The 25,295-nt window shown below is 41.7% G+C and overlaps 1 protein-coding gene across 1 annotated transcript in view; it reads right to left on the bottom strand.

Annotated features, from left to right (window-relative positions):
- syn3 (synapsin III) overlaps positions 1-25,295 on the bottom strand; it is a 127,799-nt gene that overhangs the window by 25,083 nt on the left and 77,421 nt on the right. The window contains exon 8 of the mRNA XM_005733098.1: positions 361-423. Within this exon, the coding sequence (XP_005733155.1) occupies positions 361-423 (63 nt within the window). The remainder of the gene's footprint in view (positions 1-360; positions 424-25,295) is intronic.

Raw genomic sequence — 25,295 nt, 5'->3', positions numbered from 1 at the left:
TCCCTACAGGTGACAGCAGGTCAAAATGATTTTGATGTCTGGGAGCAGCCGGAATTTAATTTTGATAGTGCTTTAAACAGATACGGACCAGTTTACATCTTTTATTTGCTCATTTAACTTTTGGGTGACTGCATAAAGCCTGACAGAGGAGGATGGAGAGGGAAAAGAAGGGAGAGCCTTGCCTCGGGTTTCATAACTAAAGGCTCCGCCCTAAAATGGGTGGATTAGATTGAAATCTCTGATTATTCCCTCTGAATTATTCTTAGACACAAATATAGGTCATCCAACTAATTAGGTTTCTTTTGTAAAGGGTTGATAACATTAGTAAACAGCATTATTCAAATCGTAAAGGAGACTCACCTTTCCCATGCCGACGTGGGCGTGGCCCATCTTCACAACCACAGGGAAGGATGGACTTGTGAGCTGTAAAAAAACAAAACAGTGGGGTTTCACAACAACCGTATAATTCAAAATGATCAATACAGTGTCAACGATGCATATATGATAATATCATAGTGTGTAACTGTTCTTTCTGTCTGCCTCTGCATCTCGTTTGCGTCTGACCACCAAGCTCTCAGGACTCAACAAAGACAGAAGCAAAGTCATTTGTTACCATTACTGCTATAATTGTTTCATAGATACTACAATAACATAGTTATTTTACATTATTTTGACCACAATAATTTGATGTGTGATATAATGTGATGTGAAAATCAGATATCTTCGCACCCAGTCATCACGTTACGGATCTTTTCGCAGCTCTCGCTTCACTTACTGCGGCACAACAAACCATGTGAGAAGATTTTGTCTGCTTATTGCAGAAGAAAAAAAGTAAATCCAGGGTGAACGTCTGTGGTGTTCAAACAATACCTGACTACGGGAAGGCGTTTACTGCAGCTCACACTTCAAACTGATTCATCTAGCACTTTAAAACAACAGAACTGAGCAGTGCTGCACATTAAAATGACAGAAGTACGACTGAAGCCATCTCCTGCAAAGGGTCTTGGTGTGATTGTTTAGCACCCGAGTGCAATTACCGTGTTTTGATCTGCAAATAAGACCCGAAAAGAAATGTAAAAATGTATCCGCTTTTGATTTACGGCCTGAAAATGGTCTAAAAAGCGCAGCAGTGAAAACATCCAAGGACTTGGATGTTACGCCAGTGATAAAGTCAAAGGTCAAATACATATTTTCTTTTTCAGTAGTCTGCTTAATGTTCCATGACCTTTTACACAGTCACTGTAACATAACAATCACATACTGTATCATCACCAAATACAGCTGCTATGCTTCTGGCAGCAGCATTTATGATTTATGAGAAAATATTTAGCTCTTTAACATCTGAAATGTATTCTTGTCTAGTTCTACGGATCTACTGAGTGTCATTATTGAAATCTGTCAACACAAACAACAACTCTGACATATATTTTCTTGCTTTTTTATGTAAATTCCTGATATAATATATAAGAGTAAGATCGGGGAGTGTCCAAAAGGCTTGAAAAAGAACAGAACTGCACTTTGAACTCTCCCTTTTTATATATACAGTAAGACAGACGTGTGGTAAACGCCACACTGAGACACAACTCAAAGCAGACAGCTATTTCCTTTGCAACTGTCTTGGATGTATACATCCAGTGTCCAGATCCGTCTTGTAAAATAACGCCCTGGCTCCTACTGAACCTAAAGCTGCTCAGTTTAGGAAGGATGAGGAGGAGACAGAAGAATGTGTGGGTTTATTACACAAAACTGCAACGTTTTGGGAAGCTGGAGGGAAGACCACAGCTCAATGGAATGGGCTTGGACAAACCCGACAGACCGCAAACACACTCTTTCTCATAGTTTACGCAACTGCAATGGATGAAATATCAACACATTACTTCAAACGTGGTTTAAACGCCCTTGATCAATTTGCTGATATGATTGTAAACGGGATGCAGTCTGAGGAGGGACTTTTCCAGTTTCATGAGCACTTTTCCCACTCTTGCGTGAAATAGCTCTCAGGCAGCAACGCCTAGTTAGACGAGAGGTCTGAAGGTCGTTTACAGCGGCTGTAATAAAGAATAACATTATTTGAATTTTTCAATTTATAAAAAAACTCAGAAACATACAATTCTATTCAAAGCCAAGTTTTCAATATTCAAAAAGCCTTCGTGCATTTTCCATTTTCACAAACGCATCTAGATAAGTACTGTGTGCACTGTGCTTATCGATGTGAATACCTGCAGGTGAAGCTTAAATAAACACTAAATGAAGATGCTGAGGGCACGGGCACCAGGCCAGATCATACCCTGAAATGTAAGATCAGGCCTGCCAGGAGGAAGGATACGCCCAAACAGCTGCTATCATTTGATCCAGGGCCTCCCTGGCAGTCATGTGACTGCACACCCTAATGCTGCTGTCAACTCGTTTCGAGGCTTGAACGGACACGGAGCTGCTCGAGGCTGTGACCGCCGCTTCTGCTGACAGGTTTTGACAGTGCAGGCCTGTCTGACACACTGCCAAGATAAAGTGTACTCTAACTGACGCCATTATCACTTTACAAGTGCCAGAATAAAGGAGGGAGGCAAGGCTGCAGAATGAGGTTCTCTTTCTAATGTCCAAGTACTTAACTTAACTAGGTATGAAGCATTACGTAAGGGAGGAGGAATAAATATGCAAACTGGAAAGATGTAGATGTAAAAAGTCAAATGTAACACAGCAATACAGTATATAAAAGCCTATATCTGTGCCTTAGAGTCATGGACTGAAATGTAACTATGGTAACAAGGTTTAAGTCATCATCCTCCTCATTTTCATGAAATCAAATCTTGCTTTTGCCTCTTTTTTTTTAATAAATAGTTGTGAAATCCATCAATATCGCACAGATTTCAAACTGCCTTCAAAGCATAGGCTGTATATAAAAGATGGATGGTGCCTCCAGGACTGAAAAGTAAAAGTGCTTCTAAACCTGTGTTACTTCCAGTCACCTCGTCTAGCCATAAAAAGTCCAAGGAGCTCGGAAGGAAAGAAACTGGACTTCTTCAGGTTTACATCTAAAAGATAAATATAATGTCTCACTTCATTTATGACAACAGTAAACTGTCCTGAGTCGTGTGACCCAGTGTTTTGAATTTTCCCTGTATTCCGACATTGTTTATGTTTAAGTTCATTTAGTCATCTTAAGCTCCAAGGTTGCTCAGTTTTAGTTCTTTGTGTATTCGATGCCTTTGTGTCATCACTCCTGTGTTCAAGTCTCCCTTGTTGGTTCGTGTGTCTTTAACCTGTCATGTGTCATGTCTGCATCCCATTATGTTCCTGTTTTACTTTGAAAGTCTTGTTTCTATGTTCTATGCTTAGTGTTACTGATGATGTCATTCTAGTCAGCTGTTTTCCCCATGTGTTTCCACTTCCCCCGATCACTTCCTGTGTGTATTTAGTCTGTGTTTTCTTTCAGTCTTTGTTTGCATGTCTAGCGACATCATGTCTCAGAGTTCTTCGTACTGATCAGGTTCATGTTCGGTTTATTTCATAGTTCCATAGTGACACGTACCTGTCCGGTTTCATGTCCATGTCTCTGGTTTCCCAGGTTAGTTTCAGGTTAGGGTTGGCCCTGTTCGCTCTTGCTTTGTTTTTGTGTTCACAAACGGCTCGCCTTTTGTTTAGAACTCAGTTTCATCTCCTACCGTGTCTGCATTTGGGTCCTACTATTCACTCAAACACACAGTCAGCTCCCACTGACCGTGACATAAACAACTTTCCTTATAGGCTTAAAGTTTATTTGGATAATTTCAAATCTTATCAGATACGAGATGTTTGTTTTTTTTATTTTTAAATTTGGTTACATTCAGAGCAAAACAGAAGACAAAATACTAAAACAGTTCGTGCTCTGGGGTACGGTTACATCAAGACTGATGTGTTTACGGGTTCAGGAAAGAAATTTAGTTTTTAAGCTTTTTTTGCAGCACTCGCTAAAACTGGCTTTCAGATTAAAATACACCTTACTCTATCCAAGCTAGGTAGCATTTCATTGTCACTCCTCCCATCTGAACATGCTCATGTCCTGCGATGGCAATGGTCATCTTCTATATACAGTCTATGATTGACACCCACATTAAATCCTGCTGATTACAAACCCCATTTGGGAACCTGCGACTATCAAGATCAGTTAATATCAGAGCTTTATTGTGTGATTTCGAAGCACCTTATTGTGTAAAGCCAGTAAAGCCACCACTTTAGTTTTGTGCAAAAGCGTTGCATATCCCTAAATTACACAACAGCACATCTGAGACCATAACATAACTGAAAAGTGTTCGCACTACACTGAGCTGGAATGAATTTCTTGTGTTGTTTAAATTCCACTTATGCTTCTATCTGGCCAAGGATCTTTCTGCTTATCTTGCAAATCTACTGCTGCACAACTCAACACCTCCACATCCTTCAACAAGATTCAACAAGTTGTTCTAATGCATAATTTATCCTAACTCTCTTAATTAGCAGAAGCGGAGCTGACATCTAAATCAGACCTGTGTTTTCTCGTTGTTTTAAAGACTGTGGGAAGTAGGAGAGCAGTCAGGAGTTCCAAACTTGTACAGCGGTTACATGTGTGCGTCACATGACAAATGATAAGATGCCTGAGGTTCAACAAGTGTCTGAGAAGAGCCCAGCAGTAGCAGTAGAGTGTGGGTGTCTATTTATCTTCTGTTCAGGGTGGAAAGGGCTGCAGCCACCCACTCTGTCTGGACACATTGCTTCCAGTCATTCCCATTTGCATGACGATGACGGCAGACATGTCAAGAAGAGAAGACCACATCCTGTGCTTCCCAACAAACTGACGAGGCCTCGCTATTATCTCCTTGTTTCTTCACTGACCACAAAAACAGCTCAGCTGAAATTACAACATCAGCTAGACAAAGATTAAGACTGATCGCCAAAACTATCAAATTTAGACATCCAGGAACTATTTGAAGAGTCATTTGTGACACCAAGGATGTCACTGTGTGTCATCTGTAGGGATAACATGACAGTGTGAAAGACGGTCTCAATATTTTACATTTCAAATCTTGCATTACATGCTTCTGGCAGGTTGGTGCAAAATACTTGGATTTCAACTTAAAAAGAAAAACGTGTGCTGAATTTACACAAAGTCCATGCTAGTTGCTGACCCGGTTTATAATATTTAAACTTCCTCTAGTTCTGCATTAACACCTTGATAAAATTAGATGTCAGTGGGGCTCCTGTGCTGCTGTGTTCAGGTCCAACAACTGATAAAGCTACACTAAAACTGCTAATAAATGCAGAACAGCAGAAACTCTTCCTGAAATGTCTGTAACAAGGAAAGAAGAAGTCTCACTGGATAGAGCTTGCTTCCCCGTTTTGTTTAGAACTGTTTTAATTCGTCAAATCAGAGATCCAGCAAGGCCGGAAACACTCTCACAGATTCTTGTCTATGTTGACATGCCAGCGTCACACAGTTGCTGCAGATTTGTCTCCTGGAATCTCCTGTTTCAGCACATCTGAAAGGTTCTTAATTGGTTAGAGTACAGTGAACTCATTGTCCTGTTCAAGCTGTTTCAAATGATTTGATCTTATGGCATGGTGTGTTATCCTGCTGAAAGCAGCCATTAGAACATGTGTGTTCGTAAAGAGATGATAAAGGGTCTGGAACAGTCCTTGGGCATGCTGTGGTGTTTAAATGATACTTAGTTGGTGCTATGGGGGCCGAAAGTGAGCCAAGAAAGCATCCACTCCACAACACCACCAGCCTGAAGTGTTGCTATAAGCAAGGATGGATCTGTGATGGATATGTGTTCATGATGTTTGAGCCAAATTGTCGTGAGTGACAGGTGTGGCACCTGATGCGGTCTTCTGCTGCAGAAGTCCACCTGCTTCAAGGTTCCACATGTTGTGCCATCAAAGATGCTTCTGCATACCTTTACAGCAACAGTAGGTCAAACTAACTTAGCTGTGCCATAGCTTCCCTACACTTAAAACCTAACACAGCATTTAAATCCATATATACTCTTTATTTTCAGTTTTGGTCTCCCCTCTGGCTTCTTGCTATCAAAGCTATTGTGCAGCGTTTCATTAGCAAAGCGGCTGAGCAGGATAAAAGCTCTGTGAGCAAGCGAGGTCAACGACTGTCAGTTAGCTTGCTCACTAACAGGACTAGAAGTCATATTTGTGAGCTTAAGTCATGTCTGTTTTGTCGTGTTTAAAGTCTCTAAATAAAACACATTTAATGACAATTGGGTTTAAATTTTAAAAGGTTTGGAAAGCAGAAATGAAATTCTTTGCAAAGCACTGTCTCATTTCTATTTGAGAGCTGGAGTTAAAACTTTAAATGTTTTCTGAAGATTTCATCTATAAAAAGGAGCGACTGGTTTAAACTGTGGCGGTAAGCTTTTCTTCAGACATGAGGGAGTCTATTTTATGGGAAAAGTCTTTACATTGACAGTGATTGATATTTTTAAGGAGAGAGTATGACAAAACAAGTTTCCATCTTCGAAAAGAAAAAACCTCGGTGGCCGTCAGCGTCTCGGAGCTGTCCGATGTGGAAATGTTGGTCTGAAACTTCAGCTTCACCGTTCAGCCTTTTGTTCCCAGCAGTCTGTAAAAGGCATCCAGTGTGGTAAAGATGTTAAGAAGTCACATGCTAAAAAAGCTAATTATACGGTGGGTGATTTTACCAGTCTAGGTCCTTCTTTGGGAACACACAGGCTCCCCTCGAGTTACAGTAAAAGTGGCAGACGATCGGAGGTGGCACATGGTAGAAATACTTCAGGGAAACCCATCCGCCAACCTCACCGGCCCCTCCGCATAGCTGTATGCAAAGCTTGTGTGAGTCAGCCGGGACTGTTCCTCAGGTTGGTGTCTGAGGTGAATCATGCCTTCCTAACTTCAAAACAAATCCATGTGACATGTTGAACGCTTCCATCTGTGACTGGAGGGCAGGTCTGTATCCAGTGGAAACATACTCATTCGTCCCAGCGAAGTGACAAATTCGAACTGGCAAATCAATCTCAGGATTAATCACAAATAAATGTCGGCAAGTTTTCAGCTTTCAGAATCAACTCAACACAAAAAGATGCTGAAAAGCCTTATAAAATCATTTCATCCATTGCTAATGCCAAAACTATTTATTATAGCAGCAGCAAGTCAACTTCTATATTCAACCAACCCACCAACAGTTGTCTTCTGCGCCACAGTGAATTACTCGCGGTCTGTCAGTATGACACACAAACACACACAGACACACACAACACGATGAAAACCTTGCAGAGAAGGGTTCAGTTGCTCGAGTTGCAGCGGGAGTTAAACCTCTCACTAGGGGCTCGTGCATTATAAAGGAAAACACATGGTGCATCCATCCTGCATTTATGATGTCTTAATTTTTATTATGGCCACTCAAAGCTGCCACATCAAGGAGAAGACATGAGGCACGATGGTTTAGGCAGACGACGAGAGCAGGGGGGACCCCGACCCAGAATCCTTTTCAAGAGTCTGACCGCAGCGAGACCAAAGACAGTTCGCCCACATCAAAACTCTGCCTGGGGACTAAGTGAGCCTCAAGAGGCCAGTAACGTTTATCACGCAGGTCCCTGCTAAGTTACTGACTGAATTCATACACCTGACAGGAGTGGAACCCTTTGAAACTGCTCCGTGTTTTAACTGAAAGCAGGAGGGTAAATTTGATTTGGAGCAATATTAAGTGGATAGGTGGCCAGTGCAAATAAACATTTATTAGACCAGAACCCTGCAGGGATGACATAAGGTGCTTTAAACGACGATGGTGGGTACAAGTCTGGTAAGACCAGGGGTTGAATCCAAATGCATACAATTTAGAGAATCAAGGGTTATTTATATTATGGCTACAGGTGAACCAACGTTTTACAGTTATAAAGAGCAGCATCTAATAACTGAATTAGAGCTCGTACTCAGTTTGAGTGATGAACTTTTTTGTCACTTTAAGATATTTTGTTTTTGCCCTCTGAAAGAAGTTGTACTTGATCTTTGTTTAGTTAACATTTTTCAATAAGTCGTGTCTCTACTTTAAAACTCTTTTGTTTGTAAGTAGAGATAAATGGTTCAGCACACCGTGTTAGGGTTAATTTACTTAAGAGGTGCTAGGACACAGAATTTTGTTACCACTGTAAACAGCCTCTTTGCTAAGTTAAGCTAACCTACAGGTTTTAGCTACATATTTAAAGTGGATAGACAGAAAATTACTAAAATATTAAACTGTTCATATCTGATGTTCAAAATAATGTCAACAGGTCCTTATCTGGTATCATTTCTTAGTAAAACTGTCCCTGTTTGTTACAATTACTTTTTACAACGAGGACGTTCAAAGTTAAAGTCCTAATTTGTATCTAAGACCTCCTAAAATTTGTTTCAAGTACTTGGAACAGCAGTCAGCCATTTTCCTCACTTAGACCATAAACCTTCAGAACAAATTTTACACATGCCCCCGAACCAAGAGTGACATAATCATGACACATGCGGTAGTTCCAGGATCCATCACTGGAGCAGACTTCAAAAAGTTGTCATAGCAACTTCCTGGACAAACATCCGCCCAAAACTGTGGCAGATGTCCATTGTGTTAAAGTGTGTACAGTAAAAGCCATTTAATGCAGTGTGGTAATTATTGTTGTGGAATTTAAACTCATCTGGCTTCCATTAGGGTCTGTCCTGGTGTATTTCCATGAGGGAGGCAGCTGTCTGGAAAACAATCCCGAGGATAGAAGTTTCCGGGGTGGATGCTTCCAAGCACTAAAGTGCTGATGGAGTAGTGATGGAAATGGCCGGTGGTGTCTTCTGGTGGTCAAGCCACCTGCTTTGTCATCATAGGCAAGTGTTTAAGGACAGGAAGAATGTTTGCTGTTGGGCTCTTTCTCAAGATAAAGGCCTTCAACTCCATGCAAAAGTTATGAAATATTTAGAGCTGACAGAGTAGTCCTTTAGATAAAAAGGTATAGGAAACCACAAAAACTAAGAATTAATGCACTCATTTGTTTCAAATTAATTTACATTTACGAAACCAGTAAACCTGAATCTAAAAAGTTACTTTTACACTGAAAGGCAAAGAAGTTCATTTCTGTCCGTGAAAATCACGCTGGATATCTAAACTGATTTGAACTGGATCTATGAAAGGATGCCACATCATTTGATGGAAAAGAAAAGGATCAACCTACAGTGGGCTGAATTCAAAGACACCCCGGGAATTAAAAACGCGGGACACTAGTCCAATTTGCTAAAATGTCATTGCAGTAACTCAAAATAGTGAGCAGTAGTTTTTATTGCCCCCATGTGCTGGTGTGCATGTTTCTTGGGATGGGATGACAGACAGTGTCCTGAGAGATTTCCCCCCAGATCTGGAACAGGGAATCACCGGTAGATGGTTCTTATATCGCACTTTTGTACTCTAAATGAGCACTTGCCTCGTGCACCCATTCACGCAAGCACTTTGTTTTATGCAAGTGCTTTCTAGCTAAAATCCACACACAATTATACTCCAATGGACGTATGAGAGCAACTGGGGGTTAGTATCTTGCTCAAGGATATTTGGCATCCAATTAGTAGCTGACCTGCTCTACCAACTGAGCTAAAGTCACCCCAAAGTACAACTTAGGTACAACCTGGCGGTGATGGATGGAGCAAAACATAATTCCTCAGAAACTTTTAGAAACTTATAAATGGTGAAAGGTATTTTAGAAAAGAAAAAGGGGAAAACCAAACAAAATCTAACTCTTGTTTGGAGTGTGTCCTTTAAAACCTCTTCTTTTGGATGGCTCAGTCTTTCTGTGGTTAGTCATGAACCATACCCTGGTGAGACCAGAGGGTGTGTGTTTTGTTGTTCATAGCTGTACAAACCAGAGCAGGAGGCAAGTCATCCTACATGACTGGAATCCCCCCCTAATCCAGACCGGAGACTCTACACAAACATTTATGCACAGCATGGAAACACAGTCACATTATGCAAGTATTTTTTCTAGCTGTTAAGATATTCACAAAGGTGTTTAGATAGCTTGCAATAACAGTGTTTTGATTAAACTGGCAGAGAGGATCTCTACCCGTTATCTTAGTCATCTCACAAACACTCAACCTTCTGGTGCGTTTGCTCATCTCGGATCTACCACGGTTGTTCATTACATTTGACGCAGGTTCATTTCAATACTCCTATCAGATTATGTAAGATTAGAAGGTTAGGGCATGATACACAAAATTATATTTCCTGCATAGTTAAAATCTGACCTAAATGTGAATGTGTATTTAAAAACAACATTCAAGGAAGAATAATCATGTTATTGCTCGCAGTTTTCATCATTTGTAGACATCGAGTTTGTGATAAACTGTTGCATGTAGATTAAAGGCGTTAAAAAGGACAAAAGACTCTGTATTGAAAAGTTACCCAATAACTTTTTTTGTGGTTTGTGGCTAATGAAACGGATATTCAGCTTCCTTACAAAATTTAAAAAAAAAACAAAAAAAAAACTGACTCCCCTCCGTGAATCGCTACCTTATCATAGTGGAGGGGTTTGTGTGTCTCAGGGATCCCAGGGGCTATGGAGCTTTTGCCCCCTGGTAGGGTCTCCCATGGCAAATTGGTCCTGGGTGAGGGACCAGACAACGAGCGATTCAGATGACCCTTATGAGAATATCACCGAGGGAACAGTTTACCCTGTCCGGGATAGGGTTACCGGGGCCCCGCCCTGGAGCCAGGCCCGGGGAGGTTGCCCAAGGGCGAGCGTCTGGTGGCCGGGCCTTAGTACATGGGGCTCGGCTAGGTACAGCCCGAAAAGGGGACATGGGCCCATCCTCCTGCAGGCAACCACCCGCAGGAGGCGCAGTAGAGGTTGGGTGCACTGTGTGCCGGGCGGCAGCCAGGAGCAGAGGCCCTGGCGGGCTACCAAGACTGGCTGGGAGGAGGCCCTAGGGCAGACCCAGGACATGCTGGAGAGATTATATCTCTGGGCTGGCCTGGGAACGCCTTGGTGTTCTCCCGGACAAGCTAGAGGAGGTGGCTGGGGAGAGAGAGGTCTGGGCCTCTGCTTAACCTGTTGCCCCCGCGACCCAAGCCCGGATAAGCGGAAGATGGATGCACAAAAACTGACTTACTGTTTGGCGATTTCCCGGATTTTTTCTTTACTTTTCAAATCTGGAAACAAACAACAACAAAAAACCCACCAACAAAACGTATCTGAATTCCTGGGCTAACTTACTGCTAAGCAAAAACTTTTGAGGGCAAAAAAACTGAAAAGCTAAATGACATGAAACTAAATGGTGTGAGAGTGTTTGCCCTCTTCCTGATTTCCTATTTTTTGCATGTTTGTCACAGTTAAATGTTTCAGATCATCGAACAAATTTAAATATTAGACAAAGATAACACAAGTAAACACAAAATGCAGTATCTAAATGAAAGTGTTTATTATTAAGGGGGGAAAAAATCCAAACCTAGAAGGGCCCTGTGTGAAAAATTGATTGACCCCTAAACCTAATAACTGGTTGAGCCCACCCTTCGCAGCAACAACTGAAATCAAGAGTTTTTTGAAAACTGGCAGTGAGTCTTTTACATCACTATTCTTTGCAGAATTGTTGTAATTGAGACACATTGGAGGGTTTTTGAGCATGAACCGCCTTTTAAAGGTCACGCCACAGCACAGGGGTGGGCAACTCCAGGGCTCGAGGGCCGGGGTCCTGCAAGTTTTAGCTATTACCCTGGGTCAACACACCACAATCACATGATTAGTTCATTACCTCTGGAGAACTTCGCGACATGTTGAGGAGGTCATTTAGCCATTTAAATCAGCTGTGTTGGCTCAAGGACACATCTAAAACTTGCAGGACACCGGCCCTCGAGTTGGAGTTAACTAACCACCCCTGCCTCAGCATCTAGATCGGACTTTTACTAGGCCACTCCAAAGTCTTTATTTAGTTTTTCTTAAGCCATTGAGAGGTGGACCTGCCGGTGTGTGTTTTGGATCATTGTCCCGCTGCACAACCCAAGAGCTCTTGGAGTAATTTTGGTCGGTTGGTTGCTCCTGGGAAGCTTCACCACTGTTCCAAGTTTTCTTGATTTGTAGATAATGGTTCAGTGTGGTTCAATGGAGTCCCAAAGCCTTGGGCCTTAAGCCTTTCCAGACTGACAGATGCCAGTAACTTTGTTTCTCAGTGGTTTCTTTAGATCATGGTATGATGTGGGCTCAACAGGGCTGCCAATAATCAGACCTGATTGTGTTTAGTGAAACTGAACTCAGCTTTCCAAAAAATGTGGTCAATCACAACTAATTTATGAGTTAAGAAGATGGGCAATTACTTTTTCACACAGGACCATGAAGGTTTGGGTTACTTTTCTCCCTTAAATCCCTGAAATTATTGTTTAAAAACTGCATTTTGTATTTACTCGGGTTATCTTTGTCTAATGTTAAAATTTGTTTGATGGTCTGAAACATGCAAGTGTGACAAATATGCAAAAAAAATAGGAAATCAGGAAGGGGGCAAACACTTTTCACACCACTGTAGTTGATTATCATCAAAAGTATTCTGGTTCAAATCCAAATTTGCACTTATTATTCCTGAACGCTTTCTATGACTGAAATGTATTTAGGAGACTTCAACAGCTTGATTGCTTTCAAATGTAGATCAATTCCAGCTCATTTATCAGCACTGCTGCAGTGTTTTGCAGAGTACCGCCCTTTCCCGCTGCTTGCACAGCTGGTATGAATACAGATTAGCTTTGCCACATCCAGCTGTTCCAAACCATCTTCCTCCTTGATGTTCTCCTTCTCTCCTCCCTGTGTACCATGTCTTAATTAAAAACAGTAGCAGTGCTGACATTTGGGCCGAGCCCTGGTATGCACGCTGCACATGGCTGCCTTCCCTCCTCCACTGTCCAAAGAGTTGCTTATTCCTCCTGTCAAACACCCCTAACTTTAACATTTAAATGTGTACAAATGGATCAGTTCTACACAAAAATGGACTTTTCAACGATGGAATGATGGGAGAAGCTACCCATTGAGGCCATTAGCTGTTTTTATGTACCACGCTGTTAACATGGGAGTATATAGACCATAGACTTTACATAAAAAATGGACAAAGCCACCGTGAAATTACCCATTGGTTTTGGCTTCGCCATGTTGGTTTTTTATAGCCAGAAGTAGAAGTAGCAGAATGAGAGGGAGCTAAATTGTCAGCTAACACTGGCAAGCTCGGTAAGCAGATTACATCTGGAAGCTGCACAGGTATTATAGACAGAGTCACATTAATAAATTCCCTGAGATAGAAGACTAATGAAAGCCTAGAACTTATTCAGTGAAACTGAACTATGATCTCAGATGGTTTGTGCCACAAAGTAAGTCATATTATTTGAAAATGAAAATGCTCCAACTGCACAAACACGGTGAACATGTCTAGTTCAGTTACTCCAGTTAGCTGAGGGGAGGTCTAGCAGACACCGACTGGCTACAGCTGCCTATGACAGGACACCTGTCAATCAAATCACACCATGCAGGCTTTCTCACTTTATTACTGATGTCCTAATAACCTCTACAGATGAATGGGATAACGTGAAGCTTGAATTTGTAATTCTCATAGAAATGACAACTAATAAAAGGGTCGTGAGCCTGCCTATGCATAGGCCCCAGATTTGTCTCTCGGGTCTAGACCGGAGTTGTCGGGGGTGAAGCAAATTGAATACATTTATGTTTGACAAGTTTAAGTTCCCACTCTGCCTTTTGCTCCGTTTGAATAAACACTTGATCCCAGCATTGAGGGATTTAATTCATGCCTTGGCGAGCTGTAATTTTCTTCACAAAGTTGCACGAAACTGTAGCAAACCATGAAGTTAAAGCCCAGTGTAAACACGGTTAAAGAAACACTCGATGCAGACTCTTGACATCTGCTTTACGTCCCAAATATCATAAACGAAACTGCATATTTAAAACATCCAGCTCTCCTTTGTTTTAATGTATTTTCTGTGGGAACAGGAAATTGGAGCGGGATATAGTGCAGGAAGGAATTATTCAAAGAGAGACTGCAAGGACGTTTTCTTGGAAAAGTCACGTGGTCCGAGATGAGTAGAGGCAGCTGAGCGGCTTTCACGGACAGTACCAACTGCCAGCAGTGTGTCACTGTGACCTTTGAACTCTCGAAGTGTGCGGAGACACGAGCAGGGGAAAATACATTTGACGTCACGAGAGAACATTTTGTATTTGTGCGCTGTCGCGTTACTCACAGGTGCAGGTTTGGATCGGCGATTGTTTTTGCCAGCATCACTGAGCTGAAAGGTTTGACTGAATGATTCCATTCACTCCATGCATCATAACGCACCGAGGCCAAATCTGCACACAGCCACTTCATTTCTGCTCCATCTTTTCCGAGACCTAATACTGCCGGAGCCCCTGGAAACTGGGAAAGAAGCATCGCTTTTCCTTTAGAGTGAAAGGAATGTGGCACAGTGTTGATGGCTTTTGCAGGACTGGCTCACCCAGGACCCGTCTGTCCTTTTTCTTCAGGAGCAGGAATGTAGGTTAGTGAATTGATTATCGCTAATAAGGCCTGTCCAGGTCCCTATTAAAGCACAACCGCAGAGGAGCTGGACCTAAATAGCTGCACTCAAGTGGAGTCTGGACATGTACTTAACACTGAGTTTCAAACAAATCTCTGTTTATTTAAAATGAATAGACTGGACTGCACTAGTGGCTGTGTCCTGTTATTAAAATATATTGGCTAACCATCTGTAATGTCAACCACGTGTGAGATCGCTCAGATATTACAAGGAACTCATTGAGAGCAGTTTTTGTCAGTCAGTGTTTTCAAAGATGGGACCAACAGGCATTTAAAGAGTTTTGGCCAAGCCTACGCTCTTTGTGCTAGAGGTACACCTTCTGTCTGATGTAAATGTTGCCATCAGTGAGTGTAAGCGCGGCTCTATGTGTGTGTTCACATACCAGCCAATTTGCTGTGGTGACTATACTACAAACCAGCAACACATACTTATTCCAAATGGACTAGAAAGTAGTCAGCTTAAGCCTTGCAACATCATTGTGGATGTGATGGCGCTACAGCACTATTTTAAAATATTTATCATTTCTGTTAAGCAACTATTAGTTTGTGGCAAAAAGCAATCTTCAATTCTGAAAATGTAGCCAGTACAGAAGTGCCCGTACAGCATTTCCTTTACTGTCCACACGAGGCCGGCTCTAAAAGCAAGTTCATCCAGGACGAGCATTGACAGAGCCCTACAAAATGACCTCCAGCAGGCCACTGGTGTGAATGTGTCCGACCAAACAATCGTCCTCTGGTTGGGCCTGTGCTCACTGCCCAGCACCATAGCATAGAGCACCAGAATTGGCAGCACTGTGCTTTTCACAAATGAAAGCAGGTTCACGCTGAGCACATGTGACAGATGTGAAAGGGTCTAGAGCAGCTGTGGACGATCTTATGCTGCCTGTAACGTCGTTCGTCAGGACTGGTTTAGTGGTCAGTGATGGTCTGGAGAGCATATCGATGGAGGAACACAAGGGTGAATGACAATGCCCGGTTTCATGTGGTGATAGTATGTACGCAGCTCCTGGAGGATGAAGGAGTCGATACCAATGTCTGACTCCCACATCCACCAAACCTAAATCCAATAGTACACCTCAGAAACATCATGGTTCAGTCTAACGCTGCCAGGTTTTACCTCACACTGGCCAGGAGCTCAGTGATGCCCTGGTCCAGATCAGGGAGGAGAGCTTAGGAGACCTTTTTGAGTTTCATTTTTTCACTTTTTGAATTAAGCTCTCTGTAGATAGATCATTTTCATTCCAGTGAAATGATGTGTCATCCTTTGGTGCCTAATACATTACTCAGTCCAAAATAAATATCCAGCATTCTTTTTTCCCATTGAGATGTGACAGTTTTTCAAACTAATGCTTTAACTTGTTTAAGCAGTGTATATATTACAATGTGCCAGAGAACATTAAAAGCTGAAGCTTCAGATGATTTTCTGCGGCTTAATTATGCTAATGACAAATTCACTCACACGTTGATTTGGCCTCTTGTTATGCGACAACATTTAGGAGAGACAGGAGGCCTGAATTAGTAAGAAACGGATACGTTTGAGTTACAGACCAGGTAAGACTAAACAGAGCAGATTCAGGGTAACATGACCTCCTGATACTGCTTGAAAAAAGCAGCAATCCACAGCAATGATAAACTGTGGAATTTTCCACTTCCCACCAAGTCCATGAAATTAAACTGTTCTATAAATATTATCTCGTCCACAAGGTTACATGATTCTTAAAACAGTAACTCATCAACTGTCTCAGTTTCCTGTTCTGTTAAACATTATGGAAAATTTCAAACGCCTGAATTACATACAGTATGCTTAGACAGATGGAAAAAAGTGGCAGGGGAATCCTGATACTGTGATGTCATGTTTCTAAGTTTAACCCTGCCTGAGCACCCTCCGCCCTCCCAGTGTGTGATGTCAGCATCCTGCGAACCCCATAGACACCCTTAACCTCTGACCTGACGATGAGTCACTTGACCATCTTCCCTAAATTAACTTTCCCTCTCCCCCTCCCACATGCACCTTCCCACTGTTGTTCGGGTTTCTGGGAAAAGCTGTTTTTTTTTGGTTGTTGTTTTTTTACAGTTTCTGATCAGAAGAAACCATTTACCAGATGAACTCTGTTTGAAGCAGTTAATAAAGAACACCATGATACTTGCTAAAGAATGCCACACTTGTTTAAAGGAAAGCAACATGACTAAACACACGTACCTGTTTGGGCTTCTTACTCAAATAAGTAAATGATTCTCAGAAATGCAGGTTATTTTTGTCTGCTCTCCCAGAAATCAACTGAAATTAAAACAGGTGACCAATAACGTAAAGTCAACTGACAATTTTGACGCGTTAATGTGTTAATGTTGACAGCACTAATTTATAGACTATTTGGGGACAGCAATCATGCTAACATATCAAAGAGCAGTTCTTAGTTCTTGTCTTTCTCATGAATGTAAGTAAAACTGTTCTTTGAGGTGTGTTTGTTTTCACCTACACTTACACCTGGGTCATCTAAACGACATCGATCGAAATGACATCGTACTTTAAAGCAGATCACGCCATTTTATTAAACTTCCTTAAAATACATTTGCAGAGTAAAGTCAGGGACGTTTTAGCTCATAGGAAATGTTAATATGAATGTTACTCTATTGCACTGTACAGTGACGCAGTCAAAACACTTGTGAATAGAAACAGAATTTAAGATAAAATTATACAAAAGTGGAAAACTTCCTTGTTGTAGGATGTTGCTAGGAGTTGCTTGGCCATGAAAACTTATGCTACGAAGTTTTTGGTGCAAAGTTCTCGTGCTGATTTTAATCCCAGAGGACGTTTGGAACTCTGCAGTTGCTGAGTTAGCAAAGAGTTGGCGGGTACGCTTTAGCACACAGAGACGCCGCTCTGTAAGATTTTGTGGTTGAGTTTCTAAACTGCGTAGTTCTTTCAGTGATGGCGTCCTACCATGCTTAAATTCACTGTGCACTGTTTTGGGGTGGCTGTGGCTCAGGACAAAGACCTGTACCTGCTGCTCAGTTCATCAACACCAAAGCAGCTTAAACTGATTAACAACGCCTCCAAAACTTAACTGACCAGATCAATATCCTGAAAGTTTAACTGAGTTGATGATAAACTCTGATTAAAGTGTTCCTTTCATTTTTTTTGAGGAGTGTAATAACATTATGAGCCACTAAAAAAATGATGATAACCATGTACTGAGCAGCATAGTTTATGTTGTTATTATGTATCATCTTTTAAAAGCCTGATAATCTATTTTCATGTTTTCTTAAAAATATAGACATATATATTTGTCTCCCGGAGGCCTTTTCATATAGTAAGATTTGCCAGTTAAGTCAAATTTAAAAAAAATCTTTTAACATTTTTTTAAATGTACATAGCAGATTTTTGGGTTTTTCTTCTCCTGTTCTCAGCACTGAATCCGACTTCGGCATTCTCTCAACCTTAAGGAATTTGTCAAAGCTATTTCCATGCTGTCATATGCGCATGTTTATGGTTAGGCCTGGTGTCTCATTGTCTCATGCCGTAATACAACATAGTCATTTTGTGGGGTTTCCTGACCGCACACACACCAAATATGTACAGTACAGTGCAGCAGGGGAGCCTGCGTCTGAGCAGCGAGTGCTGCGGTTGCATTTGGCCTGCCTGAGTAGGAAGTTACTGACCGTTCATCATATTTTATTGTAGGGGGAGTCCCATTGTGAGCAGGATCATGGGTCAGGGCCATGTTTGTGTTTCTTCTTCTGATGTCTTAACTACACATCAAATGACAGACATGCTGGAGTTGGTAACCAGTGAGCATCTGCTCAAATATTCAGTGAAGATAACATGCTGAGTAGCTCAACATCAGGCCGTCATGTCATTTTGTAAAATTCAGCTGCAACAGTGGGGAGGTGAACAGCCACCAATATCAAACTTGTACAGACTGGTTTCAGATAGCAAGCCCTGAGCTCATTTCCAACTATTCAAACTCTATTGTTCAGATAAAAGCAACAGTGATAGCTGAGGTTATCTAGTAACGTCATTCCATACCAGAGAAACAATGACATCACTTGTGCCCTTACAGCCATTTATTGGTTTGCTCTACTTTCCTAGACACAAAGACAGAATAACTGGCTTGCACTTCCTTTATTTGGAACAATATCAGGCAAGCAAGGTCACAGTCTAAGTCCACTACTCCTTTATGTTCAGCAAAGAGGCCTGCATTCGATTTCTTTCATTTTCAGGAGTGCTAAATGATAAAAAAGGGCAGATCACCAACCTGCATTTTGCCTTTTTAAAAACAAACAAACAAACAGTTTATTAATGCAGATAAAGACTAACAGCTAAATATTTATTACGTTGCTTCATTTTTGTTTGCCAGCTCTACAGCACAAAGTGTTTTAGCATCTTTCAGCATCTTTCAGGTTTTACTGTGGGGAAGGGGGTAAAAGTTGATAAAGTGTAATATCCCAGTGTTTTGTGTTGTGATATTGTATCCACACGGGGAGCCAAAATGTCAATATTTTATTAAATAAATATAAATATTCTGGTAATACTACTAATACTAAGATTATCAGAAGATTGCATGTAATTGCCAACTTGACCCCACTGACCCCACTCAATCACAGACAGGGAAAGACAGCAGACTGACTCCATCTTATGGCAACATTTAGGGCAGGTTTTAGTGACAGTGTTGTTATGCTGAGGTGAGATGTCTTTATCTTACTGGATAAGACAGCGACAGCTGCCAATGTTACATTTGAGGACATAATTTGTAGTTTAAAAAACGTGGTAAATCATAATATGTGTTATTGTACTATTCCCCATATTGCAAAATGTTGCAATAATATCATATTGTGAGTATTGTGATAAAGTTGTATTGTGGTGTGTTTGGTGACTCCTATGTCTACAGTACTGCCCTGTTTTAGCTTTTGTGTGTTGGTGTCACCAGCCCATCGCAACACTGCTGTACGTTAATTAACAAATTAAGGTGTTAATTAACAAAGTTAGCAGGTCACTTTTTAGAAGTGATGGACCCTGAGAAGTGGATGCAAGAAACGTCTTTCTTTTCCATCCCAAGGTAGCAGGGAAAAGAAATCACAGTACTGAGAGTGCCGTCCACCTTCAAGCCATGATCTTGGAGCAGAATGAACTGTGATGGATCAAATGCATCATTAGAGCAACAACACTCTAATGTTGTGGCTACACTGAACACCTGAATCTAGCATGTGCATTGAACTTGCTAGTACCAGCTAGCACAGATTTCAGCATTGTACTGCCTGCATACTACATCCAAACCTTTGGTCAATGGAAAATTAGGACTCAAATGTGAGAAGTTCATCAAAGAGTGTTATGGAAGAGCATACTCTGCTGTGTTAATATGCCCTGAGAAAAAAAGAAAGCTTTGAAAATGTGTCTTTCTCCAGACTGACAGACAAGACAGATCCAGGAAATCGTGGATTTTTCTCCTTGGCTCATAATGAAAGCCGTGTTGCTCACGAGACAGCCCAGTTACTAATCTTTGTATGTGGGATAACAAAAGAGTTAAAGATTACAGAGGAACTGGCAGCAACGCGCTCAGTCAAAGGTACAGGAAGTTCACAGACGTAACTGCATGCCTAGTTAGGCTGGGGGATGAAATGGGACAAAACAGGAATGCTGATTAAATAGTGACAAAATATCACCGCTTTGACTATGCCTGTTTCATTCATATCATCACTTAAGTGTAACATCCATCCTCATCAGTAGCAGTTTCTAAAAAGATCGAATTAGAATTCAGCAGAATTGAGTTTAGCTTCTTCATGGAACTCTCCCAGTTTACAACAGTCCCAGTTTACCATGTGGCCCCTTGAGAAAAGTAACCACTGACCCCTGAGCTGGAGGTTGCTTAGTAACTTAAACCTGTAGTTGTTAACACACTCCTGTTACACAGTTTTGCAACAGTGTAGCAACTCTTAAACCTGAAAACACCACAGAATACAGAAGAAAAGCTCACCAAACTTGCTCTGCCTGTGAATCAGACAGCTCCACATCAAACGCGCGCTGCAGGTGTAACCACTATAAATATGCATTCCATACAATCCGTGGCACATCTGACCCAGGAGCAGTCATCAAAGGCTTACATGTTTGGTGAACCTGAAGCATAACCCTGTACAGAACTAAGCAAATCAATCCTCGAAATTTTTAGTACAGAAAACAGAAACTGTGAGATAGGAGGAATAACGTGCATCTGGCCTCAAACTGGCAACCTTTGGATGACTTTTCCTTTATGCCTACAAGCCAAACAATACTTTTACTTTATAGTGTCAATGCTGACTTGAAAATAGAAACATTAAATGCCTGTGATAAAGCATCTGCTTGTACCAACTGCACTGGTTTGGGTAAACTGTGTGAAATAACTTCCAGTCCCTTCCTAATAACCACACTCCACCTGCGGTTCAGTTTACCACCCAGTGGAGTTTCACTGGACAACAGCTGTTTCCTTTGTGTCCACGCAGCCACCCAGCGAGTTGGAGAAAGATCCTTCGCCAAACCGCAAGATCCCAAATCCTCCTGCGAAATACGGCCAGTGCGCCTGCTGTGTCACGACTTTCACTGCCGGTCCTCCTCACAGTGTCGAGCTGCAGAGCAGAGATCATCCTGTGTGTCCCATTTAAGTGGAATGGCATGTAAGCCGAACACCAGGGCCGGGTGAGTGAGGGCTGGATGCTGTCCCTCGGCGACCGTCTCTCCCAGTGGTGCTATCTTTTCAAGTTCCAACTCTTCCTGTGCCTCTCTAGAGGCCTGTCAGTCGGATGAAAGGTATTTCCTCTGAGTCACCACTATGTTCTCTTTTGTCAACCAGGGCTTAAAGACCTCCGGTACACAAAGCTGTTGTCTGTTCCCCCGGCGAACGGCCAGCCTCACAACAAACCTTTTTCTATAATTGGACTTTTTCAGATGAAATGCACTATGCTCTGCATTATTCTTACAGGATGCTGGCCTACTTTTAGCAGCATGATTTCCAGAGGGTGTTGAGGGTTTTTTTTCCCTTCAGTTGCATGGATCAAGTCACAGTGACAGACTGTGAGAGACACACATAACCAGAATATTCTGGAGGCCATCGTCTGTTTTATCTTGTCCCATTTCTGACAGTAAAGTTAAAGTAGAACACGATGCTTGCATAGCATGGGCCTATCATTTTTAATAGTGCACCTACAATCTTCAAACATAAACTTATTGTTGAACTCGAGCATCCCCACGCATCTGTCTTACTCTCTCGACTATCCAGCGAGAGCGTCTCAAGCCAAAAAGACACATTGAACCCACACACATATGGTGAACAGCTCTCTCTATTCAGCTGCTCACTCCAAAAAGGAAAATTTACCTTCACATGCTCTGCGCTACACATAATAAATCACTTTTTTGATGCTTGCTACATTCCGAGAAATATTTTGCAGTGAAGTGTTGCGCTTTTCATTTTCGAGCCGCCTTCCGTCGGCCTCCCTCGTAAACATTCACTCTGCAACTTCCTACATTTTCAAGAATTCCTGTTGACAGAAACCAGAGGACAAAGTTTGCATGTTGCTTTCTGCCCAGATTAGAGTGAGAGAAACAGACCCAAAAGGAAGAGGAGGGCGGGGCTCATTCAAGTTCATTTATAGCTCCTTATCATACGTACATCTGCAGACGACTCTGCAAGGACAAAACAAAGAAGGGACAATCAATCCCAGAATGACGTCACGGTGCCCGACAGGAGTCCAAAGTCATTGTATGGGCTCAGTGAGCACTGTGTGCCACGACTTAAATGGTCATGACAACGTGCGAGTGTGTTCACCGCACACCACCGCCGACCGGTCACTGCAGATGGCCCCGCCCCGCCCCTCCCTGAGCCTGGCTCTGCTGGATGTTTCTTTCTGTTAAAAGGAGTTTTTTCTTACATGTCACCATGTAAGTGCTCATGAGGGAGTTCTTGATGGATGGGGTTTTCTCTGTATTATTTACAATATAAAGCACTTTTAGGTGACTCCTGTTGTGATTTAGCACTACATAAATAAAACTGAATTTAATTCAGTTGAATAGACTCTCACAGTTCTGTATTTCATATTAAATTCGATGACTTGTATATTTTTATTCTTTCATTGAGTGTAAAGAGACAATAGCACTTAGTATATTTTTATCTATAAAGCCCTACTGAAAAAGCGCCCTTCTTATTGGTGGAAATTTTCAACAGTTGCAAACACCTGTTGTGATTTGTGCTCTTCTAGTCCAGATGCCATAATTTCAAGCACTTAGGACACAGGTGTCGAACTCCAGGCCTTGAAGGCCGGTGTCCTGTAGGTTTTAGGTGTGTCCTTGATCCAACACAGCTGGTTTAAATGGCTAAATGACCTCCTCAACATGTCTTGAATTCTAGAGAAGCCTGGTAATGAACGAATCATTTGGTTCAGGTGTATTGACCCAGGTTGAAATCTAAAACCTGCAGGACACCGGCCCTTGAGGCCTGGAGTTCCTGACTTAGGACTACCATTTCCTGGATGACAGAGAACCTACAAACTCGAGGGACTTGAGAAGAAGAAAAAGAAAAAAGAAAGAAAAGAAAATGGTCAGTCCTCAGCCTCTCATAGTATGGCACAACTGGCTCTGAGCTGACAATCACTTCTGACAACTTCAAGGACAATTTATATTCTAAAGCAGTCGATGCCAATAATCACCATATTAGGTTTGTGCATTCTTTGGCCCTGATTCATGTTGTTATCTTATACAATATGTTAGAAATGCAGAGCTGTTCCACTGCTATGAAGTCATATGTAATTTGGCCCAAGTGAATCACTCCTTTCTGCAGCCGGCCTTAACTTCCTGCTAGTCTGGACCTTCCCGTTTTCATCGCCAAAGCCACAAATGACACATGCAGATTCACTGCTTCAGTAGGGGATGCCAATAAATTTGGCTTGGATTTGAGGTCGGAGACTGAACTAACAGTACTAACAGCATGGGCATTTTCTGTGCTTGAATACAATTACGCAGCTGACGTGTTTTCAATAATGTGTGCTGGAAATGTAGCTGCCGTTGACCATCGGATGAGGCTGTACCTCTGATAACACACTGTGAAAATGAATTTCCGCAGATGGTTAATGTCCTGCTGGCTGAAATGCGTTGACGCGTTACACCTGAATGTACCGCTGAACAAACACTGACTTCTTTTGATGAGTTCTTGATGCGAGTCATGGGTGAGGGATAAAACAGAAAGTCCTGAGGTGCCTGTGCAGTATTTCAGCCTGTTAGTCTTTCTGAGTGTGACACATTAACAAAAGCATCCATTAAGTGGCCTTTAAATGACTGAATTTTCTCAAAGTTGGCATATGCTTTTCCAAGAACAAGCAATCTCTCTGCAGTAAAATCAATGGATGCTGCCAACAACTTCTCAACTTTTTGATCTACATGATGTCAAAAAGATGGGATGTCCTTAATGTAGCAGTTACACAAGGCCCACCCCCACTGGCTGTTCAAACCTTCAGTTTGCCAAGGGCAGGCAATCAGAAGTAAGCTGGCTTAAAGAGGTGCTAAAACAGCATTTAAAGAGTTTAGAGTTGTGCAAATTTACTCTAACAGAATCCAAGAAACGAGCATAATGGGACCACATGTACAAGGCAAACAGTCAGCTTTAAATTTTATGATTAAAAGTTTAAAACTGAAATTTCACATGCTTATCAGTACCCTGCTAATTACAAAATTAAGCCTTGGTGTGCCTGCGATGTCTCTTTAAAGCGTGATAACCATTAATGAAGGCCCATCTAGGGTCAGAGTTCCCCGACATGATTATTTGTGCCACGCTTATGTAACCACGAGCAGCGTGAACACTTAACATAGCTCGCTCAGTCTCTCAGCAGATAAGCCCCGGTGGCGACAGAGCAGCGGATCTGTGAAGCAGTCAGGAGGGAGAGGAAAGAGGCTTTAACTGGCTAATATAACTGAATGTGCCTAACAGGTGGCTTGAGTAAAGCCTTTGCAAAACAAAGTGAAGCTATCCACAGGTCCACATGAATCTTCAAGCACAGTGATGATCAACCTTAAAGAGGGAGAGAAAAAAGAAGAGAGTGGCTTTCTCTGCCCTCACATCTGTTGATTTTACTGTGCAGAGATGAAGAGTCATCTGGTTGCCTCGGATTGCCGCTGCAGACTGTGTTTGCTATTACTCAGCATTAGTAATTAAAGGGGGCGTCAGAGGGTGGGCAGGATGACTAAGTGAGGCTCCTCGGTGAGAAATGAGCAAAAAGGAAACAAAAGAATAAAGGAGACATTGTTCATTATTTAGTTATTCTTCTTGCAGTCAGAAGGGGGTGAGGAGAGGGGGAGATAAAGTATTTCTGGAATTAATCTAGTGAATGAGATTTGATAAACAACTCTTTAAATTCATTAGTTGCTCATTTCTACTTAGAAACTGTGTTAATTGTTTGTTTTTTTATGTACCAGTATGACATGTGAGTTCATACTGGCTATCTACATGTCTTTCATTAGTCATTACATAACTAAATCCTGTTTGTAATGAACATGACGCTAGACGACATTTTTACTAGTTGAGCTTCACTTATCTCACCCCGCTTTCCCTTCTGTGATCAACATCAAACAGTTGCACGCATATTTTTTTAGCTAACATCTCATTCTCTACTTTATGTTTCTGTATTATTATTATTATTATTATTATTGTTATTGTTGTTGTTGTTGTTTTTATTATATTTAGGTCTGTATGGGAAAATAAGATGAAGAGGGGGAAATGTTCCAGTATGTCATCGTGTCT

The sequence above is a fragment of the Pundamilia nyererei genome, unplaced genomic scaffold (genome assembly GCF_000239375.1).
Source record: "Pundamilia nyererei isolate P.nyererei 1_Seehausen unplaced genomic scaffold, PunNye1.0 scaffold00050, whole genome shotgun sequence".
Classification (NCBI taxonomy): domain Eukaryota; kingdom Metazoa; phylum Chordata; class Actinopteri; order Cichliformes; family Cichlidae; genus Pundamilia; species Pundamilia nyererei.
This window is presented reverse-complemented; position numbering and strand designations above follow the sequence as displayed.